The sequence below is a fragment of the Podarcis erhardii genome (genome assembly GCF_964252035.2).
Source record: "Podarcis erhardii genome assembly, chromosome: 14".
NCBI lineage: Eukaryota > Metazoa > Chordata > Lepidosauria > Squamata > Lacertidae > Podarcis > Podarcis erhardii.
The window spans coordinates 9,753,872-9,771,186 of NC_138503.1; the positions used below are offsets into that span (position 1 = coordinate 9,753,872).

A 17,315-nucleotide genomic window follows, 5' to 3' on the forward strand; every position below is an offset into this window, starting at 1 on the left:
TTCACAGAACTATGATTCCCAGAGCAGATTAACGTACAATCCCCCTTCCCAGGGAACAGGGGAATATGGCTCTCCTGGAAATTCTCAGCACCCTGCATTTTCTTTGGAGGAAGCCATCAGCCTTTAAAGGACTTTAAATGTAAGATGCAAATGCGGCCCTGAAAAAAGTGCCCATCTGTGATCTAAAGGAAAGACCATATTTATAGTAACTGTTTTGGATCTTAAGAGACCTATATTAGATCCTTCCTACTGCCACTAGCACATGGGTAGGCAAACTAAGGGCCGGGAGCCAAATCCGGCCCAATTGCCTTCTAAATCCAGCCCGCGGACGGTCCGGGAATCAGCATGTTTTTACATGAGTAGAATGTGTCCTTTTATTTAAAATGCATCTCTGGGTTATTTGTGGGGGCCTGCCTGGTGTTTTTACATGAGTAGAATGTGTGCTTTTATTTAAAATGCATCTCTGTGGGGCATAGGAATTTGTTCATTTTTATTTTTATTTTCAAAATATAGTCCTGCCCTCCACAAGGTCTGAGGGACAGTGAACCGGCCCCCTGCTGAAAAAGTTTGCTGGCCCCTGCATGTGGCCCCTGAAAACTTGCCCTGAAGGGAAAGCGGACCTTGGACCGAAGAAGGTTCTACATCCATGAATGGGAGATCTGGCTCACAAAATGATCTGCAGTACGAGACTAAGGGGCATTAAAGTGTGCCCTTATTTCCATCAGCTGGGGGGGGGGCCTCAGAGGCAGGAGTTCTGCCTGCCTGCCGTCCCCAAACTTCAGGCTCACTTGCAGTCAACTGAGCCTTGTGTCCTGTGTAACTACATGGGGAGCCCGGCTGTTGAAAGAAAATGTTACAAGAGGATTTTGTATCTTTAAACTCTGACCGTGTTTTAATTTATTTTCCCCCTGCTGCTTCCAATTCTCAGCTTGAGCGCAGAGGAATGGGGCCAGCTCAAGCAAAGGGAAGAGGGAGATGTTTGGAGGCCAAATGGAGCGCATTTGGGAAGGCCTTGTCAGGCCACCGGTTTCCTAACACCCTGGAGTGGGTTGCTGGCAATGGGATCCTTCGGCCAAACAACAGCTCAGCGTTCAGGACCCCAAAGAACTTGGTGCCCTTGTGTGCTATTTTCCTGTTTATTCTCTCCCCCTCTCTCTTCCTCTCCTCCTCCTCTCTCTTCCCCCCTCTCCCCTTCCCCCCTTTCTCCCCTCAGGGATTGGAAATACCAGAGCTGATGTCACGAGCAGACAGCACTCGCCAGAAATAAAATCTTGGATAAACTCACAGGCTCCAGCCAGTCCTTTTCAGTCCCTCTCTTTGCCATCTATATTCTCTTCCCCTCCCAGCGCCACTTCCCAACAAGATCTCAGCCTGAGCCAACCAACTTCCTCCCCACCCTCCCAGGAGGAAGAAATATATATTTTTTTTAATTGCATTAAGGCATTTCAAGCAGTTGGTCTTAGAGGGCAGATCCCAGACCAGAAACCAGTTTTCATGTCAGAGTGTATGGATAGGAGTCACCTTGGCTTGTGCCTGGTAGCTGTGGCCCAACAGGTTTGTGGACAGCAGCCTACTCACAGGGGTGTTGGAGAAGTACTTGAAAGAATCAGGGTACAGCCCCCTGACATAAATCTGTACCAAATCTGCATATGCTAATTTATATATCTAGAGAGGTGCATATTTAAGGCAATGGACGGTTGGAGATCTCACTGGCAATGTGCTTTGCAAAATGCCCAGCAGCTCTGCAAGCAAAGGCCACAACTTCACCATACATTTAAAGCCCTCTTATACCAGTCCTGGCTTCTCCAAAGAATCCTGGAAACTATATTTTATTAAAGGGGGTGTGTCCATTGTTAAGGGGCCACCACTGAGAAAGCCTCTCTTGTTTTTAAACCGATGTCAATCTAACATTCATTAATCTTATAATATTTATTAAGATAGTCCTTAAATTTCTTCCAATCTTCTTCCACTGTCTCTTTCTCCTGGTCTCGGATTCTGCCCGTCATCTCTGCGAGTCTCGGTTTAAAAATAATGTGGTTTTCAGAGATGTTGAGTAAGAAAAGGAATGGAATTAGTAAAAAACTTTTGGGAAATAAGGGAATGGATTTTCTGATGGGATAATGAAATTAGAATACAAAACGGGGAGGTATGAGGAAGTCGGGGAAATTAGGTTGAGAAAATAAGGTTTGAAATTATACTTGTTGTCCTTTGTTTGCGTTTGTTCTTATTGTTGTTGTTTGTATTTGTATGTTCTTATTGGAAAATTTAATAAATATTATTTTTTAAAAGAGAGAGAGAGAAAGCCTCTCTTGTGCTTCCCAGGGAAACCTCTAGATCTTTAATGGTGGGCTCCCAAGAAGGACCCTTGAGCTAGATCTTTGTATATGGGAAAAATTATTTGACCGAAGATGACTGTTTAGATAAGTTACCCCCATGCTGTTCAGGCTTTGAACAAAAGGGGGTAGGTATCTAATCTTTCCTTCTCTCTTCCTGGCTCCTGTTGCTTGCAGCTCTTCAGCCTTGCCAAGTGATGCCTGTTACTACTGACCAAATGGCATGTGATGGAGGCATGAGCAGGGCATGGCTCATAGAAACCCCAATGTCATCACACATCCTCTGCATGGGAATACATGCGGCCTGGGTGACTCAATTACTTCAAGTGTGGTGCTGATAACACCAAGGCTATAGAAAACTCAAACTTTTATTTGGCTGGAAAGTAGCCTATTCTACAAGTGTCCTGCCCATCACTCTGCCCACTTCTGCCTCTGGTCACACTGATCACCAGCATGTGGTTCCTGGAAGTTTCTCCATGAAGGAATGTGGCTCTTGGGCTGAAAAAATCTTCTCCATTCCAGCCTTTGCCAGTGCCTTGAGTGGTGATGGTGGTTTCCTGACAGAAGGAGGAAACTGGCGGTGCAATTCATTTCCTACTCAGACATTAAAGATTCAACAGCCTCTGTCAGGAAAGGAGAGGTCAATTGTGAATCTGGGCTCTTAGTAATAATGTTCAGGAACATCTGGGCCAATGCCAACCCTCCCAGATGAATATTCTATAAACAAGCCAGCTATGTCAGCCCCTCAAATTCCCCTCAGGCTACAGCAGCATATTTATTGATGCCGGATTCATTCCTCCACGACGACTGATTTCCATAGTTTCCTCCATCCCCAAGGTACAATCTTCAAATTCAATTTGACGACCAAAAACACACACCTGGTTGCAATATTTCCTCTGCGCACAACTGGGTGGTTTCCATCCCGAGAAGCATCAACGCACTAAGAATGTGATGCTTTCAAAGCTGGGATAAAATCATAGGCAGAGACTAACCTCTTGAGACCATGGCCTACAAATAATGCACAGTTGTGAGGGCCCCATCCACATCCACCCAGGGCAGCATGGGACCCTGTTCCCTGTGATGCAATCCTAAACCCTTTCTGAAACTGCATCTCCTCTATTCCATCTTTCAGGTTGCATGTGCCATTGGTCATCAGGGCAAAAAGGCTGGTGGAAGCTGGAGTTCACCAATGTCTGAATGACCACAGGTACCCCATGCCTGTCTGACACAGCAATGAATTTCTCCTACATAGCAATGCTTCAACCCTTTCCCTTTACCTCCACCCAAGAAAAACCCTTGAATACAGAGTCAAATAAAAAGCAAAGTTTCCTTGCATGCTGGAAAACCCACGCTCAGCTGTATTTTCTGGGTATGTTGCTTGTGTGCGTGTACACATTCATTTTGCCCTTCTATCATGGCCTGGCAAAACATAAGGACATGTTTCAGTTGCTCTGTCTAGTTCTTTGGGGGTGTTCACTGTTATCCCTGAAGACGGAGTTTGCTTTGAAACATTCAGCTGAAGCCGTTTGGTCGAGGTGCTTTGAGAGTGGGGGGTGGGGAAACACTGAGAAGCTAACAAAATAAAAGTGGGCGGCTTTTAGGACCCTGCATACCAGACACTCGCAAAAGAGTCCTGAAACTTCCCAGCATTTTTTCAGAGCCTGTTGCTTATTCATTCAGACCAGAAGCAAAGACATTCAGCCAAGAGTAAGCAGGCTCAACTGGCGTCCCCTGCGATGGGCAAAGCAGCAACGTGAAGACGACGACCAAGAGCAAGAAATAGACAAGGAACAAAACTTTCCAGGCTCTCCTGAGTTCTCAAGAGACTCGTTCATCTTCCTCTCTCCCTTTCTCTTTCTCCTCCAACAAGCTCAACATGAAGCTTGCGGGAGACCCCTGGAGCAGCTTCAAACAAACAGGGAATGGACAGAGTTGAGACCGATTCACCTAAAGAAGAAGAGAAGGCAGCGGAGAAAGAGAAAGGGGACAAGCTGTTGCCACAAGCCCTCCAGGCTGCTCTTCCACGACTTCCTCCCATCAAAAACACCCCTTAAGGTCATTGATCCCTTTCATCACCATGGCACCTCTCAGCTTCTGGGACCTGTGGGCTTTGATGGGCTTTGGGGCTGTCCTGCTGGTCCGGGGGCAACATCCACAAGGCAGCAACGTAGACGCCGGTCGATGGAGGCAGATGATCCAGTGGGAGAACAACGGCAGAGTGTACAGCCTCCTGAACTCAGGCTCCGAGTATGTCCCGGCCAGCCACACAAGGGCAGACAGCAGCGCAAGGGTCATGCTGGCTGACGCTGCCGCCAGCCAAGGCAGCAGAAGGGTCCCGGGGAACACCCGGCGGCAGGCTCCCACCTTGCCAGTCCGGGCAGGATCCGATACCATCCGGGGCCAGACACGGCATCCGTTTGGCTTTGGACAGGTCCCTGACAACTGGCGGGATGGGGCCACCGGGGATGGTCACTCCAACTCTCCACGTCCCTGGTCGCCCACCTATCGGCAGCGTCAGGTGGGCTCCTCTTCCTCTTCTTCCTCCTTTGCACATTCATCGTTTGGACAGCTCTACCCGCAGGCCTCTTACCCCCAGCCACAGCCGCCGTTCGCCAACCAATATGAGGCCTACGACCCGCAGGTCCCCCGTGCGTACGACGAGAGCTACACCTACTACCGCACCACGGGAACCGGAGGGGGTGCTGTCGCTGCAGCTGCAGCCAGCGCTGGGGTCATGTACCCTTTCCAGCCCAGGGTGAGATACGAGGAACATGCCGAGGAGCAGAACCCCTACAGAGCCCAAGGATACTATCCTGCGCAGGAAAGACCCTATGTCCCTGCTGTGCCCCAACAGCTACAGCCCTCGGACGGCTTAGACCGAAGGTACTCGCACAGCCTCTACCATGACACTGGGACTAGCTATGACCAAAGTGTCCAGGACCCTTATGCCCAGAACCAGCAGTCTGCGGGGCAAGGGGTGCCTGTGGCAGACAACTTGCACATCAACTCGGGGTCCCCCGTGAGTGCTGGGACCAGGTATGGGAACGAGCCGTGGGCAGGGCAGTACCCTCCCTTTGGAGAGGCGCCCGCAGAACCCTACGTCCCTCCCCGCAACGTGGAACCTCAGCCACCTTTCCGGCCCTTAGACCCCCATGGGGTGCCTAGACCAGAGCCCTACCTTCCCATCCGGAACGCTGAGCCTCCCCAACAGATTCCAGACAGCCAAGGTGCTAACCAGGCCCGGGTCAGCGTGGGCAGCATCTACCGGCCCAATCAGAATGGACGGGGTGAGTCACGGACCCCAATGATTGGTGGGAGGGGTGCTGGGGAGGAGAGGAAGCAGTGGGTTGTGGGGTGATTCCTTTCTGTAGACCTCTAGGGACGAGGCGGTCCAAGAAAGAACCTTCAGCACCTTGTCTTAGCTTGAATCCCTCCTACTCTTCTTAAGAAGAACAGCTGGGAAATGCCATGTCTTCTGGTAAAGCTACTTGAGCAATGAGCTGCAAAGCTACAAGAGCTGCATATAGTAGGTATAGGGTCTAGGAGAAGAGGGTCAACTTCACATTGGGGCATATTTGTGCTATTGCTTCCTGAAAGTGTGAAACAGTTGTGTTGGTGTGCAGGGACTAGCACATCTTCCCCTATGGAGGCTGTGCCATTGCCATTATCTTACTCATTTGTTGGTGGCTCCTGCCAAGTTAATCTAATCAGCTAATAGAAATCTCTTTAGATGGCACCAAATTGGGCAAAAACAGGGATGGGAAACTGATGGACCTCTGGATATTGTTGGACTACAAGTTGCATCACCTGTGACAACCGGCCGTGCTGGCTGGGGTAAATGGGAATTGGAGTCCAACAACACCCGGAATGCCACAGGTTCTCTATCCCTGGGCAAAAGCAACTGATAGCTAATTCCTAATAATTTGTATGGGATTTGCATAGGGGAGAGTATCGCCTAGAACAGGCATCCCCAAACTTGGCCCTCCAGATGTTTTGGGACTACAACTCCCATCATCCCTAGCTAACGGGACCAGTGGTCAAGGATGATGGGAATTGTAGTCCCAAAACATCTGGAGGGCTGAGTTTGGGGATGCCTGACCTAGAACGTCTGCAGACACAAGGAAAACGCAGAGACGATTTGGGCAAACAGAATACTATGGTTAAGACCAAGGGAAAGCAAACGTTGTGTCTTCCAAATGTTTAGGCAACTCCCATCAGCCTCAACTATCATTGCCAACAATCACAGATGATGGGAGTTTTAGTCTACGAAATTTGCAGGGGATATTGGCTACCCCTGGTTCATAAGATCAGAAACAAGCCACAAGTGCAGGAACACTTTTCCTACTCGCTTCATTTCTGATGTGTGACTTCCCTTGCACTTTCCTGTTTTGCATTAGCTGCAGTTTTCAGTTTCCAACATCCAAACCGAGAAAACACATTTCCTATTGCTAGGGTTGCTGTTTATTTCTTTCATAACTATTTCTACTTGCGTGTTAGTTATTTTTTTTAAAAAAACCCTCAAAGTGGTTTACAAAGAGAATAAGACAATAACACGATCAGCATACCGTATATCAGAATATAAAATTATCAGCAACTATTTAAAACATTAAAAAATGGTAATAAAATAATAACAGATTAAAGCATGCATAGGCATTCCACATGCCTGGGTAGGCTTGTCTGAACAAAAAAAAGTTTTTAGCAGGTGCTGAAAGGCGCATAGCGAAGACGCCTGTCTGATGCTGTGGGGAATGTGCCAGAAATTCAACAGGCATAGCTTTCCCCTGTACTGGGTATAGGGAGGGAGGCAGATAAGATGCCGTTTTTAATCTTGCCCTGCCTGTCAAGCAACTGGCTGGACAGGGTTAGGGAACCTCAGGCCTGGGGGACCAAATGAGGCCAACTGAGCTTCTCTGTTTGGCCCTTGGGATGCTCCCCAGGCCACACATCCACACACCTGAGCCGCACACCTGAGTCTCACCCATCACCTGCCCTGCTTTGCACCTTGCTTGAGCATTTCTGCCTGGCTGGAGCATCTCCTTGAAACTTCGACCATGCTACTTGTTTGCCCAGATGGAGGGTAGAGAGGGGTGGGTGAGTGTGAAGAAACTGGCCCGCCCTACAAAGGTAAGATTTGCCTGGATTGCTCTGTCCACTTTTGCCTCTGTCCCACTAGAGATGGGAGAGAAATCAGATTCAGTTCACATTTAAAGCCAATTTATCAAATTTGCACTTTCGAGACCTGAAGCACAGCCCTCTTTCAAAATCAGCAGTGCTCCACATTTTGCAATGCGGTTCTGCAGCCCAGCGTTTACAAAAATGCATACTCTATCAGGGTGGAAATGTGCATAAAATTCATATATCAGTGAGAGTCACAGACGAAAGACACTGTGTTAGGTTGTATTACATTCCTCAGAATGCAAGCAAAAAGTGTGTTCACTGGGGGAAATCTGCACAAAAAGACGGGAGAATTTTCAGGAGGATTTACAGAAGTTGTTGCAGAAATCTGGAGAAGTGGGAAAATGAGAAACAGAGAGAGAGCCAAAACGGACTGATCCTTCCATTCCTAGTCTCCACCTACAACTGATAAGTGACACCCCAATAAAAAAGTTGCCCAGAAGGGAAGGTGACCCTAGGGTTTAAAAAGCTTCTCCAACCGACTTGTGAAAAACAAAGAAGGCTAAGACCCTTAGCACTATAACACACACACACACACACACACACACACACACACACACACAATCCACCCTTCTCCCTTTCCTGGCCACAAAGAAGTTTCTGCACGAGCTGTAGAGGAAAATGAAGGGGAAATGGGGCTCATCAACATGGGAAAGTAGCCCATCTAGGAAAAGGAAAATGCTGGTCCTAAATCTCCGCTGCCTTGTGGCTATACTCATCCCATCTTTGGGAGAAGAAAAGATTAAGGACTAAACCCAACACAAATTCAGAGTGGAGTCCCTAAGCAGTGGTGGAGCTTCATGCTCCGGCACCGGAGGGGGCAGACAGCAGGCGGGGGCAGGGCTGGCAGGTGTCCTGGGGGCATGGCATGCCACCCACAGGGGCGTGGTGTGCGTCCTGGGGACGTGGCACACCGCCTGCAGGACGTGGTGCCTAGCACGGGGGGGGGGGGCAGCCACGATGGCACCCCACCGGGATCATGCTGTCAGGGGCAGTACACTCCCCCCACACTCCTCTTCCTCCCCCAGTGTCCCTAAGGCAGTTGGACGGCAACTTGTACACCTCCTTTCGGCAACTCCTGCAGCCCAGCTAGTGTCAAACGTCTCGCTCTGCTTTTCTTTGGATCACATCAGCCTATTGTTGGAGTCAATATATCCCTGAATGCCTGTTGCCAGCATGGGCATAGTCAGGATTTGCGGGGGGGGCAGAACCGATGTGATTGGTCAGTTAGTTAAGTATTTCTATGGTTTTACTTGATTTTGAGGGTGGGCAGCTGCCGCCCCCGTCCCCTTGGCTACGCTCATGGTTGCCAGGAGTCACAAATGGAGGGCGTGGTTTTTTGCTTAGCTCCTGCTTGCAGACTTCCCATAGGCTTTTGGTTTGCCACTGTGAGAACAGGACGCTTGTCCGGATGGGTCCAGCAGGGCTTTTCTTGAACTTATGGAACTTTCTTAGCCCTGCAAAGCCAGCACCAATTACTTGTTCTACAGGGGAATGTGCAAAGAACATGTGCCTACAGCCTGAGGCTGTGCTCCTGAAGATCTGTGGGTTGTGGTAGTGATCTGCCCTTCACCATCTTGCATGTGGTCTATTCATTTCCTCTGCAATAACTCCATCCTCTGCTTCTTTAAAAGCCAAGAGGGTGATGTTTCTTCGGTTTGTTAAAGATATAGTAGGAAACCAGGGTTGTCCTACAGTGTATTATTATTATCGGTTGGAAGCACAGTAGCTGCAGCTTGCAAAATGTCAGGCACAGCATGATGACTTACAGCACAAATGTATATAGCTTATTCAAAAGTGAGGCCCACTATGTTCCATGGGACTTATTCCCAGGAAAGTGTGCATAGAAGGCTGTTTTGCAGCTTTAGAGTTTGCATGCATTGTTGTTGTTGTTGTTTAGTTGTTTAGTCGTGTCCGACTCTTCGTGACTCCATGGACTAGAGCATGCCAGGCACTCCTGTCTTCCACTGCCTCCCACAGTTTGGTCAAACTCCTGCTGGTAGCTTTGAGAACACTGTCCCACCATCTCGTCCTCTGCCGTCCCCTTCTCCTTGTGCCCTCCATCTTTCCCAACATCAGGGTCTTTTCCAGGGAGTCTTCTCTTCTCATGAGGTGGCCAAGTTATTGGAGCCTCAGCTTCACGATCTGTCCTTCCAGTGAGCACTCAGGGCTGATTTCCTTCAGAATGGATAGGTTTGTTCTTCTTGCAGTCCATGGGACTCTCAAGAGTCTCCTCCAGCACCAGAATTCAAAAGCATCAATCCTTCGGCGATCAGCCTTCTTTATGGTCCAGCTCTCACTTCCATACATCACTACTGGGAAAACCATAGCTTTTACTTCCAATTGCTGTTGAACCAAAACACCCAACAGACCTAGCCAGTTTGACTAATAGTCAGGGATGATGGGAGCTGTAGTCTGGGAACATCTGGAGGGCCGCAGGTTCCTCATCCCTGCATTTACCCATGTACCCAGTCAAATTCAACCTTATCTGGAACAAGTCCCATGGGATACAATGGGGCTTACATCTCAGTAGACATGTAGATGATTGCACCATTAACTGCTTGAGACCAGAGCTGGACTTTGGACATTGACAGCTATAGCTAACAAAATTGAACAAGTACCTTGGAAGGCCCCAGGTTTACCAGAACAGGCTTGTTACGTCTGAACCCGAGAGAATTCCTTTCACGGTGCAACAAGACCATGCTTGAGTAATGGCAGAGCCAGCCTTTGGCTCTCTTTTTCTCTCCCAAGGCCTGGTGCCTCCTGATTAGATAACCCCTAGCACCGGAGTCACAAACTGTCTCTCAGACTGGTGGGAAATCCCAGCGGTCCATGAGGATGCCAAGCTCCGAGCATGTTCCTGAGATTAGACCTCCTCCTAGGAGTGCACTCCACGTTTTGTGCAAGCAAGAGTGAACAAAAGGCTAATTTCATTAGCTTGACCTCATCTGATTTGGGCCTGGCTCCAAGAGCTCTAGAGGCTAAAGGGAGCCATGAGTGTGAATATCCTTGTCAGCTCTCTCTGACATATGTTAGCTTCTCTAAAATAAAAACAAACTCCTACTTTACTCCCCTTCGTTCCACTGGTACTGCCCTTTGCACTCTCCTCCCTGTATTAGCTCACACCAGTTAGGGATGATGCAAACCTTTCTCTTCAATCAAGCCCTGAGGAGAATTCAGCTGTTCAGCAGAATTCAGATTACAGGATGTGAAGTCAGGTCTGTCTTCAATGAGTCGCATTCCAGAATGCCCCTGGATTTTATTTATTTATTATCAATTAACTGAGTACAGTGGTACCTTGGTTTACAAACTTAAGCTGTTCCGGAAGTCCATTCTTAAACCAAAGTGTTCTTAAACCAAGCCTTGCTTTCCCATAACAGTGGGGGGCTCAATTTACAAATGAAGCACACTCAACAGGAAGCAAAACATGTTCAGCTTCCAAGGCAAAGTTCACAAACCGAAACACCTACTTCCAGGTTTGTAGCGTTCTTAAACCAAGTCGTTCATAAACTAAGCTGTTCTTAAACCAAGGTGCCACTGTACCGTTATCAGACATCTCATCACCAAGCTTCTCTGGACATGGAACCATTTGTTATAAACAGACCCAAATATAAAACATTGACAGATCACTGCTCAGAAACCCAGCCTTTGTCAAACCAGAGCTGAGCAGAGTTCATTCCATTGCAGCCTGATTCAGCAGGGCTTTTCTTATGTCCTGAACTTATGGGACTTTCTTAGCCCTAATAATGCAATGCAAAGAGTCCTAAAACATTAATGCAGAGCTAAAACACAACATACAGCAGAGTTGTGCAGCCTGTGACCCTCCAAAAGTTGCTGGACCACAATTCCCATCATCCCTGATCATTGGCCATGCTGTCTGGGGCTGATAGGTGGTAGCTCAGTCGGTAAAGCATGAGACTCTTAATCTCTGGGTTGAGGGTTCAAGTCCCATGTTGGGCAAAAGATTCCTACATTGCAGCGGGTTGGATTAGATTAGGGGTCAGCAAGGTTTATCTTGCCTGGGCCAGATCAGTCCCACAGAGATCCCTCTGTGGGCCGGATTGCGGGCATGCGTGAGTTCGTGCATGTGATGGCCTGGGACTCGGGCTCGGAACTGGAGGAGTCTCGGTCTGCACCGGATCCTCTGCCTCAGGTGGCATCTGAACCAAGTCTGGGGCCTGATCCTGAAGAGCCCCAGTCTGCAGAGGTTCCCCCTGCAACAAGCACCAGCTGGGCTGAGTCAGGGGCCTGAGCCTGCGCTGGCTCCAGGTGCAGGGATTACCTCGTTGCCCTCTGCTGGGCAATCACGTGCAGCTGCTCCACTACCAGTTGGGTCAGGAGAGGCTGAGGTGGCCTCTGGGTCTAGTAACCCACCGACATCTCCCGAGCTGCAGAGACTCAGGTCTGAGAGAAGGAGAGTGTACTGGACCCTGACCACGTTGCTCGGGTTAACCCCCAGGCCCAGCACAGTGCGCCCGCGATTTTCAGGCGATTTCTGGCGCCGCAGAAGTGAGTCCCTGCTCAGCGCACAAGCAGGCAACTTGGTTCAGGGGCAGCTCGGGGGCCGGTCAAATGACCTCCGCAGGCCGCTTCCGGCCCATGGGCCTTAGGTTGCTAACGCCTGGATTAGATGATCCTCAGTGACTCTTCCAACTCTACAATTCTATGATTCTGTGAACATCCGGAAGGCTACATATTCTCCATCCCTGTCCTAAAACCACAGCAAGTAGCAGAGATTACTTTGCTAATATAAATGTGCTTCTTCTTTTTTTAAGCCTGGGGTTTTTCTTTTAAAACTCTGTTTAATGTACACACTAGGCAAGTCTCCCTGAGAAGAGTGTTCTACAGTCAGGGAGCCAATACTGAAAAGGCCCCAAGGATATGTAACCAAGGTGCCAGGTGAGCCTCCCTGGGGAGGGCATTCCACAAGCAGGGAGCCACCGCAGAAAAGGCCCGTTCTCGTAATGCAACCCTCCAGGCCACTTGTGGAGGAGGCACATGATCATCTCAGGGCTGGTTCCTATGGTGAGAGGCAGTCCTTGAGTATTGTGGTCCTGAACCATTCCTCCTGTTCTGAACCTATAGGCACAAACGTCTCTGCCTCTCCCCTTTTTCTTTCTTTTTTTCTTGGTGGGTGGTGCCTGCTGGAACTGGTGAGACAGAAGACAGGAGGTCCAACAGGAGGTGGCACCAGAGCCAATGACACACAGAGTCAATGAATTCTAGTTTTGTTCCTGTCCTCCTTCTCCTCCGTGCTGAAGTCTACAGAGTCAACACGGAGGCTAAGGAGCAGGAAGCTGACAGTCACCCCCTGGACTGGATGTTGTTAGGATGCTGCCAGCAGTTCCCGGCTGGTTGCCCAGAAAAGTATAATTTATTCAATAATTACAGAGAGAGGCTCTAGAACCCAGCCTCCTGGATAACGGCGCTGTCCCGAGTGAATCTCCAACCCCGTCTCTCCAGCTTCCTCATTCGTCACTTCTATGGGTGTTGCTATGTTCCCTCTGTCTTTGAGCTCTTTGCTCTCCTACTTTCAAGGCTCACCGGGCTCTAGGAGAGGGTGAATCTGGAATGATTTCTAAAGGCACAGTGTCCATCAGCTGCCGCTCTGCTTATGTCCCATTCTCCTCCTCCTCTCCCATTATTTCCCATCTTTTCCCCTCATCTGCCTCTGAGCTGTGACCTCCGCAAACTCTCCACAAACTGTCTTACTCTTCCTCCTCCCTGGAGGGATCAGGCTGGAGAGGCAGTCTCCACCATTCCTCCTATGCCCTGTCCCTGAATAATAATAATAATAATAATAATAATAATAATAATAATAATATGTATACCCCTCCCATCTGGCTGGGCATCCCCAGATGTACATCAAAGGCAAGCTGAGGTTGATGGGGCAGGGCCCTGTGTTCAGTGGTGGGTCAGCCTGGGTGGGTTAGTAGGGGGTGTGGACCTACAGCCCTCAGCCTAGTTTCTGGCAGCCTGAATCTTAAGCACTCCAGAGATAAGGAGGCAAATACAGTGGTACCTCGGGTTACAGACACTTCAGGTTACAGACTCCGCTAACCCAGAAATAGTACCTCGGGTTAAGAACTTTGCTTCAGGATGAGAACAGAAATCACACAGCGGCAGCAGGAGGCCCCATTAGCTAAAGTGGTGCTTCAGGTTAAGAACAGTTTCAGGTTAAGAATGGACCTCCAGAACGAATTAAGTTCTTAACCCCGAGGTACCACTGTAGGAGGGAGAGGGCTTTACAATCCAGCAACGTTGTGAACCCTGCCCATTTTTTACTCTGGCACCACCCACTGCCAGCATGCAGTCTTCAGTAGAAGACAGAGAGCGGGGGGTGGGGGGTGAGCAGTGCTGGACAGGGGTGGGGGGAGAATAAAGTTTCCCCACCCCCTGTTCATCATGTGCCAGGTCGTATCAAAACAAGCCTAGACGTCTTGCCAAAGAGTTTAGGAACCATGGAGAAAGCAAACAAACAAACAATGGAACTTTTGAGGCTATGAAAAGAAAAAGTTATTAAATGCAACCTTACGAAGCAATAGGGGAAATCTGCCCATCTTGAAAGGCTTATGTGGGAGACAGCAAACAGGAAGCAAGACCAGGACACAATTGTTTCTCCCTGACAGGGACGGAACAGCAGCAGGAAACTCCTGACTCCACCCAGAAATAACTACGTCTAGGGCCACCTAGTGGTTAAGCTATATAACAACAGTATCCACACGCCGCTCCTTTCATTTGCAATGTTCCTTCATTCAAACCTTGAAAGCACAGGAAGCTCAAACCAGCCAGGACATACATTTGATGTTTCTTCCACATTCTCTTGCACGTTGGTAACATTCAATAGCCCGAGAGTCAAAAACATTCAGTGTTTTGCCATGAGAAGCATCATTTTATTTGTTTAATAGGATTATTTAATATTAAAAAATGTGAAAGCATTTTTTAGCAGAATCTCCTCACAAAGTAGCAAACATAGGATGCAGCAGCAAACCAAATTATAATCTCCAAATGTCTAAACATCAAATTGGGTAACACAGAGGCAAAAAACAAACAATCTGGCCAGCACAATTAAAAGCACTGCTTAAAATCACTTCATAAAAGTGTAAACATATTGACTGGTACCCATTGAGACTGGTAGAGCAGAAGACAGGGAGCCCTCCAGTTGGTGGCGCCAGAGCCAATGACAGGCAGAGACAACTAATTCTAATTTGGTCCATTTCCTCCTTCCTACTGAGATCTAGGAGGCCAAAGAGGAGGAAGTTAACAGGCAGGGCAACCCCTGGATAGGCTGTAAGTAAGAAGGCAGGCAGGTAGGGCCTGGCTGAGGGCAAAGTGAAGTTGGTGAAGCAGCGTCCCATTTTCTGCTAATGGACCAGCCTCTACTGCACGACAGATGAAAAACTGTAGATGGCAGCTGAGGAAGAAAGCTGTGCAGAACAGAGATTGCATGGAGATGTCAACACATGTCCAAAATGTGTGGATGTAGACTGTATATAGGTAGATGAGCTTATCAACATATGGAAAAAAATTATTAGTATTAGTATTAGTATACCCCACCCATCTAGCTGGGTTTTCCCAGCAACTCTGGGCAGCTTACAGCACCTATAAAACATAGTAAAACATTAAAAACTTCACAATACAGGGCTGCCTTCAGATGTCTTCTAAAATTTAGATAGTTGTTTATTTCCTTGACATCTGAAAGGAGGGTGTTCCACAGGGCGGGTGCCACTACCAAGAAGGCCCTCTGCCTGGTTCCCTGTAACTTCGCTTCTCACAGTGGGGGAACAGTCAGAAGACCCTCAGAGGAGGACCTCAGTATCTGGGCAGAACGATGGGGGTGGAGACGCTCCTTCAGGTATACTGGGCAGAGGCCAGAATGGGCTTGATGTTTATCTATCCCTCCATACATTAATTATCCCCAGAACTGTCATCTGTGCAGGGCTCTAATCAGTCCATGCATACTTCAAACAAATTCCTAACAACATATTAAAACCAGCACCATTATGGCAATTCAGCTCTCAGAGCTAATCTACAGATCAAAGTTGCTGTTGCTGCTTTTTTTTGTCCTTCTACTGTGGTTGCATTTTTATTTAAAGTTTTTCTCTTCCTTGTGTCCATTAACTGGCCACTGAGGAGCTGAACTCTTGCAAGAAGCTCCTGATTGATGTAGCAAGTTAGCTCTTGCAAAGCTGATCTTAATTCTGTAAGCCTGCAGGAACAGCTTTCTCGGAAAAACAAAAAGAGAAACACCCCAAAGCCACAGGGACAGTGGATCAGATCGAAAGCAACCTAAAACCTAGACCAGGCCCTGCAGTGGTAATCTACCATTTTAAAAGAAAACACTTGCCTTCTATATTCAAGCCTGACCCAATGACCAACAGAGGCATTCTGCTTGAAGCTGCCTGCCTTCTCCTCTGCAGCCTCCACATGTCTCTGATTAGATTTATTTTCATTTTATTTCCGTATATGTACGAGGATCACTTAGCAACAGCTTGGCTTTGCATATTTGTCTTGGATTCCCACCGGGATTTTGATTCACCGCGTGGGCGTTGGGGTGGTTTTTGTGTGCCCCCCCCCCTCTTTTTCCCATTTGCAAGTTGGTCTGAATCTCAGACCCTAGGATACTGGCAGCAAGATAACCAGGTCCCTACATTCCTTCCCTGTTCCCCAGGTGCTCACTTAAAGTGGATGGTGATTCCTTGGGTTTCTGCTGAGAGGTAACACCAAGGTCCTGACCCAGGGTGCCCTGAAAGATTCCTTGACAGTTTTTGCAGGCGGGAGAGGGAGAATCTGCGTCTCTTGGACGCTTTTCCATCTGAGTAATTCGTTTCTGGCTTATCGGAAATTCCCCGGGCAGTTCCAATTACCGAACTTCTTCTCCTATAAACAATATTTGCAAAGCACTGCTAACACAGAAGAGCTGTCCATTCCACTTAAGAAGGGGCTGGGCTCAACATGCCCAGATGTTCCCAGGCTGTATAGGAAACCCAACAGTGCCCAAGCCTCATTAAGTGAGCCCAGAGAAACTTGCTTTTAGGGCCCTCTTCCCACAAAAAAGCCTCCCCTGTCTTGAAAGGCAAAGAGTATCAGAAACTGCCTTATAAAGATGCACACACACCATAAATTTAAAGCCCATCTAAAGCACATGCATTCCGCTAGAGAATCTCAGGAACGGCAGTTTATCCCTCACAGAGCTACAATTCCCAGCACCCTTAGCAAACAGCAATCCCCAGGGCTTTGGGGGGGGGGGAGTCATGTGCTTTGAACATATGGTGTTTGCACAGGCAGAGTCTGACAACTGGTCCGTGTGGCATAGTAAGATTTATTCCAATGCAAATCACCCTGTGCAAGTTAGCCTAATTAGTCTAAATTAGCCTAATTTCCCGGAAAAAAATCTACATATCCTTCCCTCCCACCCCGAAAACCCACATCACTGGTCTTCCTTCTTCCAGATCCACCGACTCCAGTCCATTCCTACCTGCTCCCAGTTTCCCATTTCCCCCAAAAAATCAACAGTCGACATTAGAGGAAGCACCGTGGTTCAATGGCAGAGAATCTGCTTTGCATGCAGAAAGTCCCAGGTTCCATTCCTGGCAGGTAGGGCTGGGAGAGAGCCTTTCCTGAAAGCCCAGACAATACAATGGACCAATGGTCTATATATAAGGCATATTCTTGTGCTCCTGTGTGGCAACTGCCCATGCTCAGTCTTTGTTAGGCTGCTTTTGCAGGTTCCCCCAAAAGCAGTACTCCTGAAAACCTTTGGGAACCCCCAACCGATGGGCATGGTTGGTGCTGTTTTCACTGTTT

General features: G+C 48.4%; 1 protein-coding gene across 2 annotated transcripts in view; it reads left to right on the plus strand.

Annotated features, from left to right (window-relative positions):
- Positions 1 to 3,901: 3,901 nt before the first annotated feature.
- Positions 3,902 to 17,315, plus strand: part of LOXL1 (lysyl oxidase like 1) — a 36,061-nt gene continuing 22,647 nt past the window's right edge. Inside the window, exon 1 of one of the 2 annotated variants that reach the window (XM_081838982.1) lies at positions 3,902 to 5,620. In XM_081838982.1, coding sequence (XP_081695108.1) covers positions 4,411 to 5,620 — 1,210 coding nt within the window. In that variant the 5' untranslated portion in view covers positions 3,902 to 4,410. The remainder of the gene's footprint in view (positions 5,621 to 17,315) is intronic. The other variant, XM_081838981.1, reaches the window with a different exon arrangement.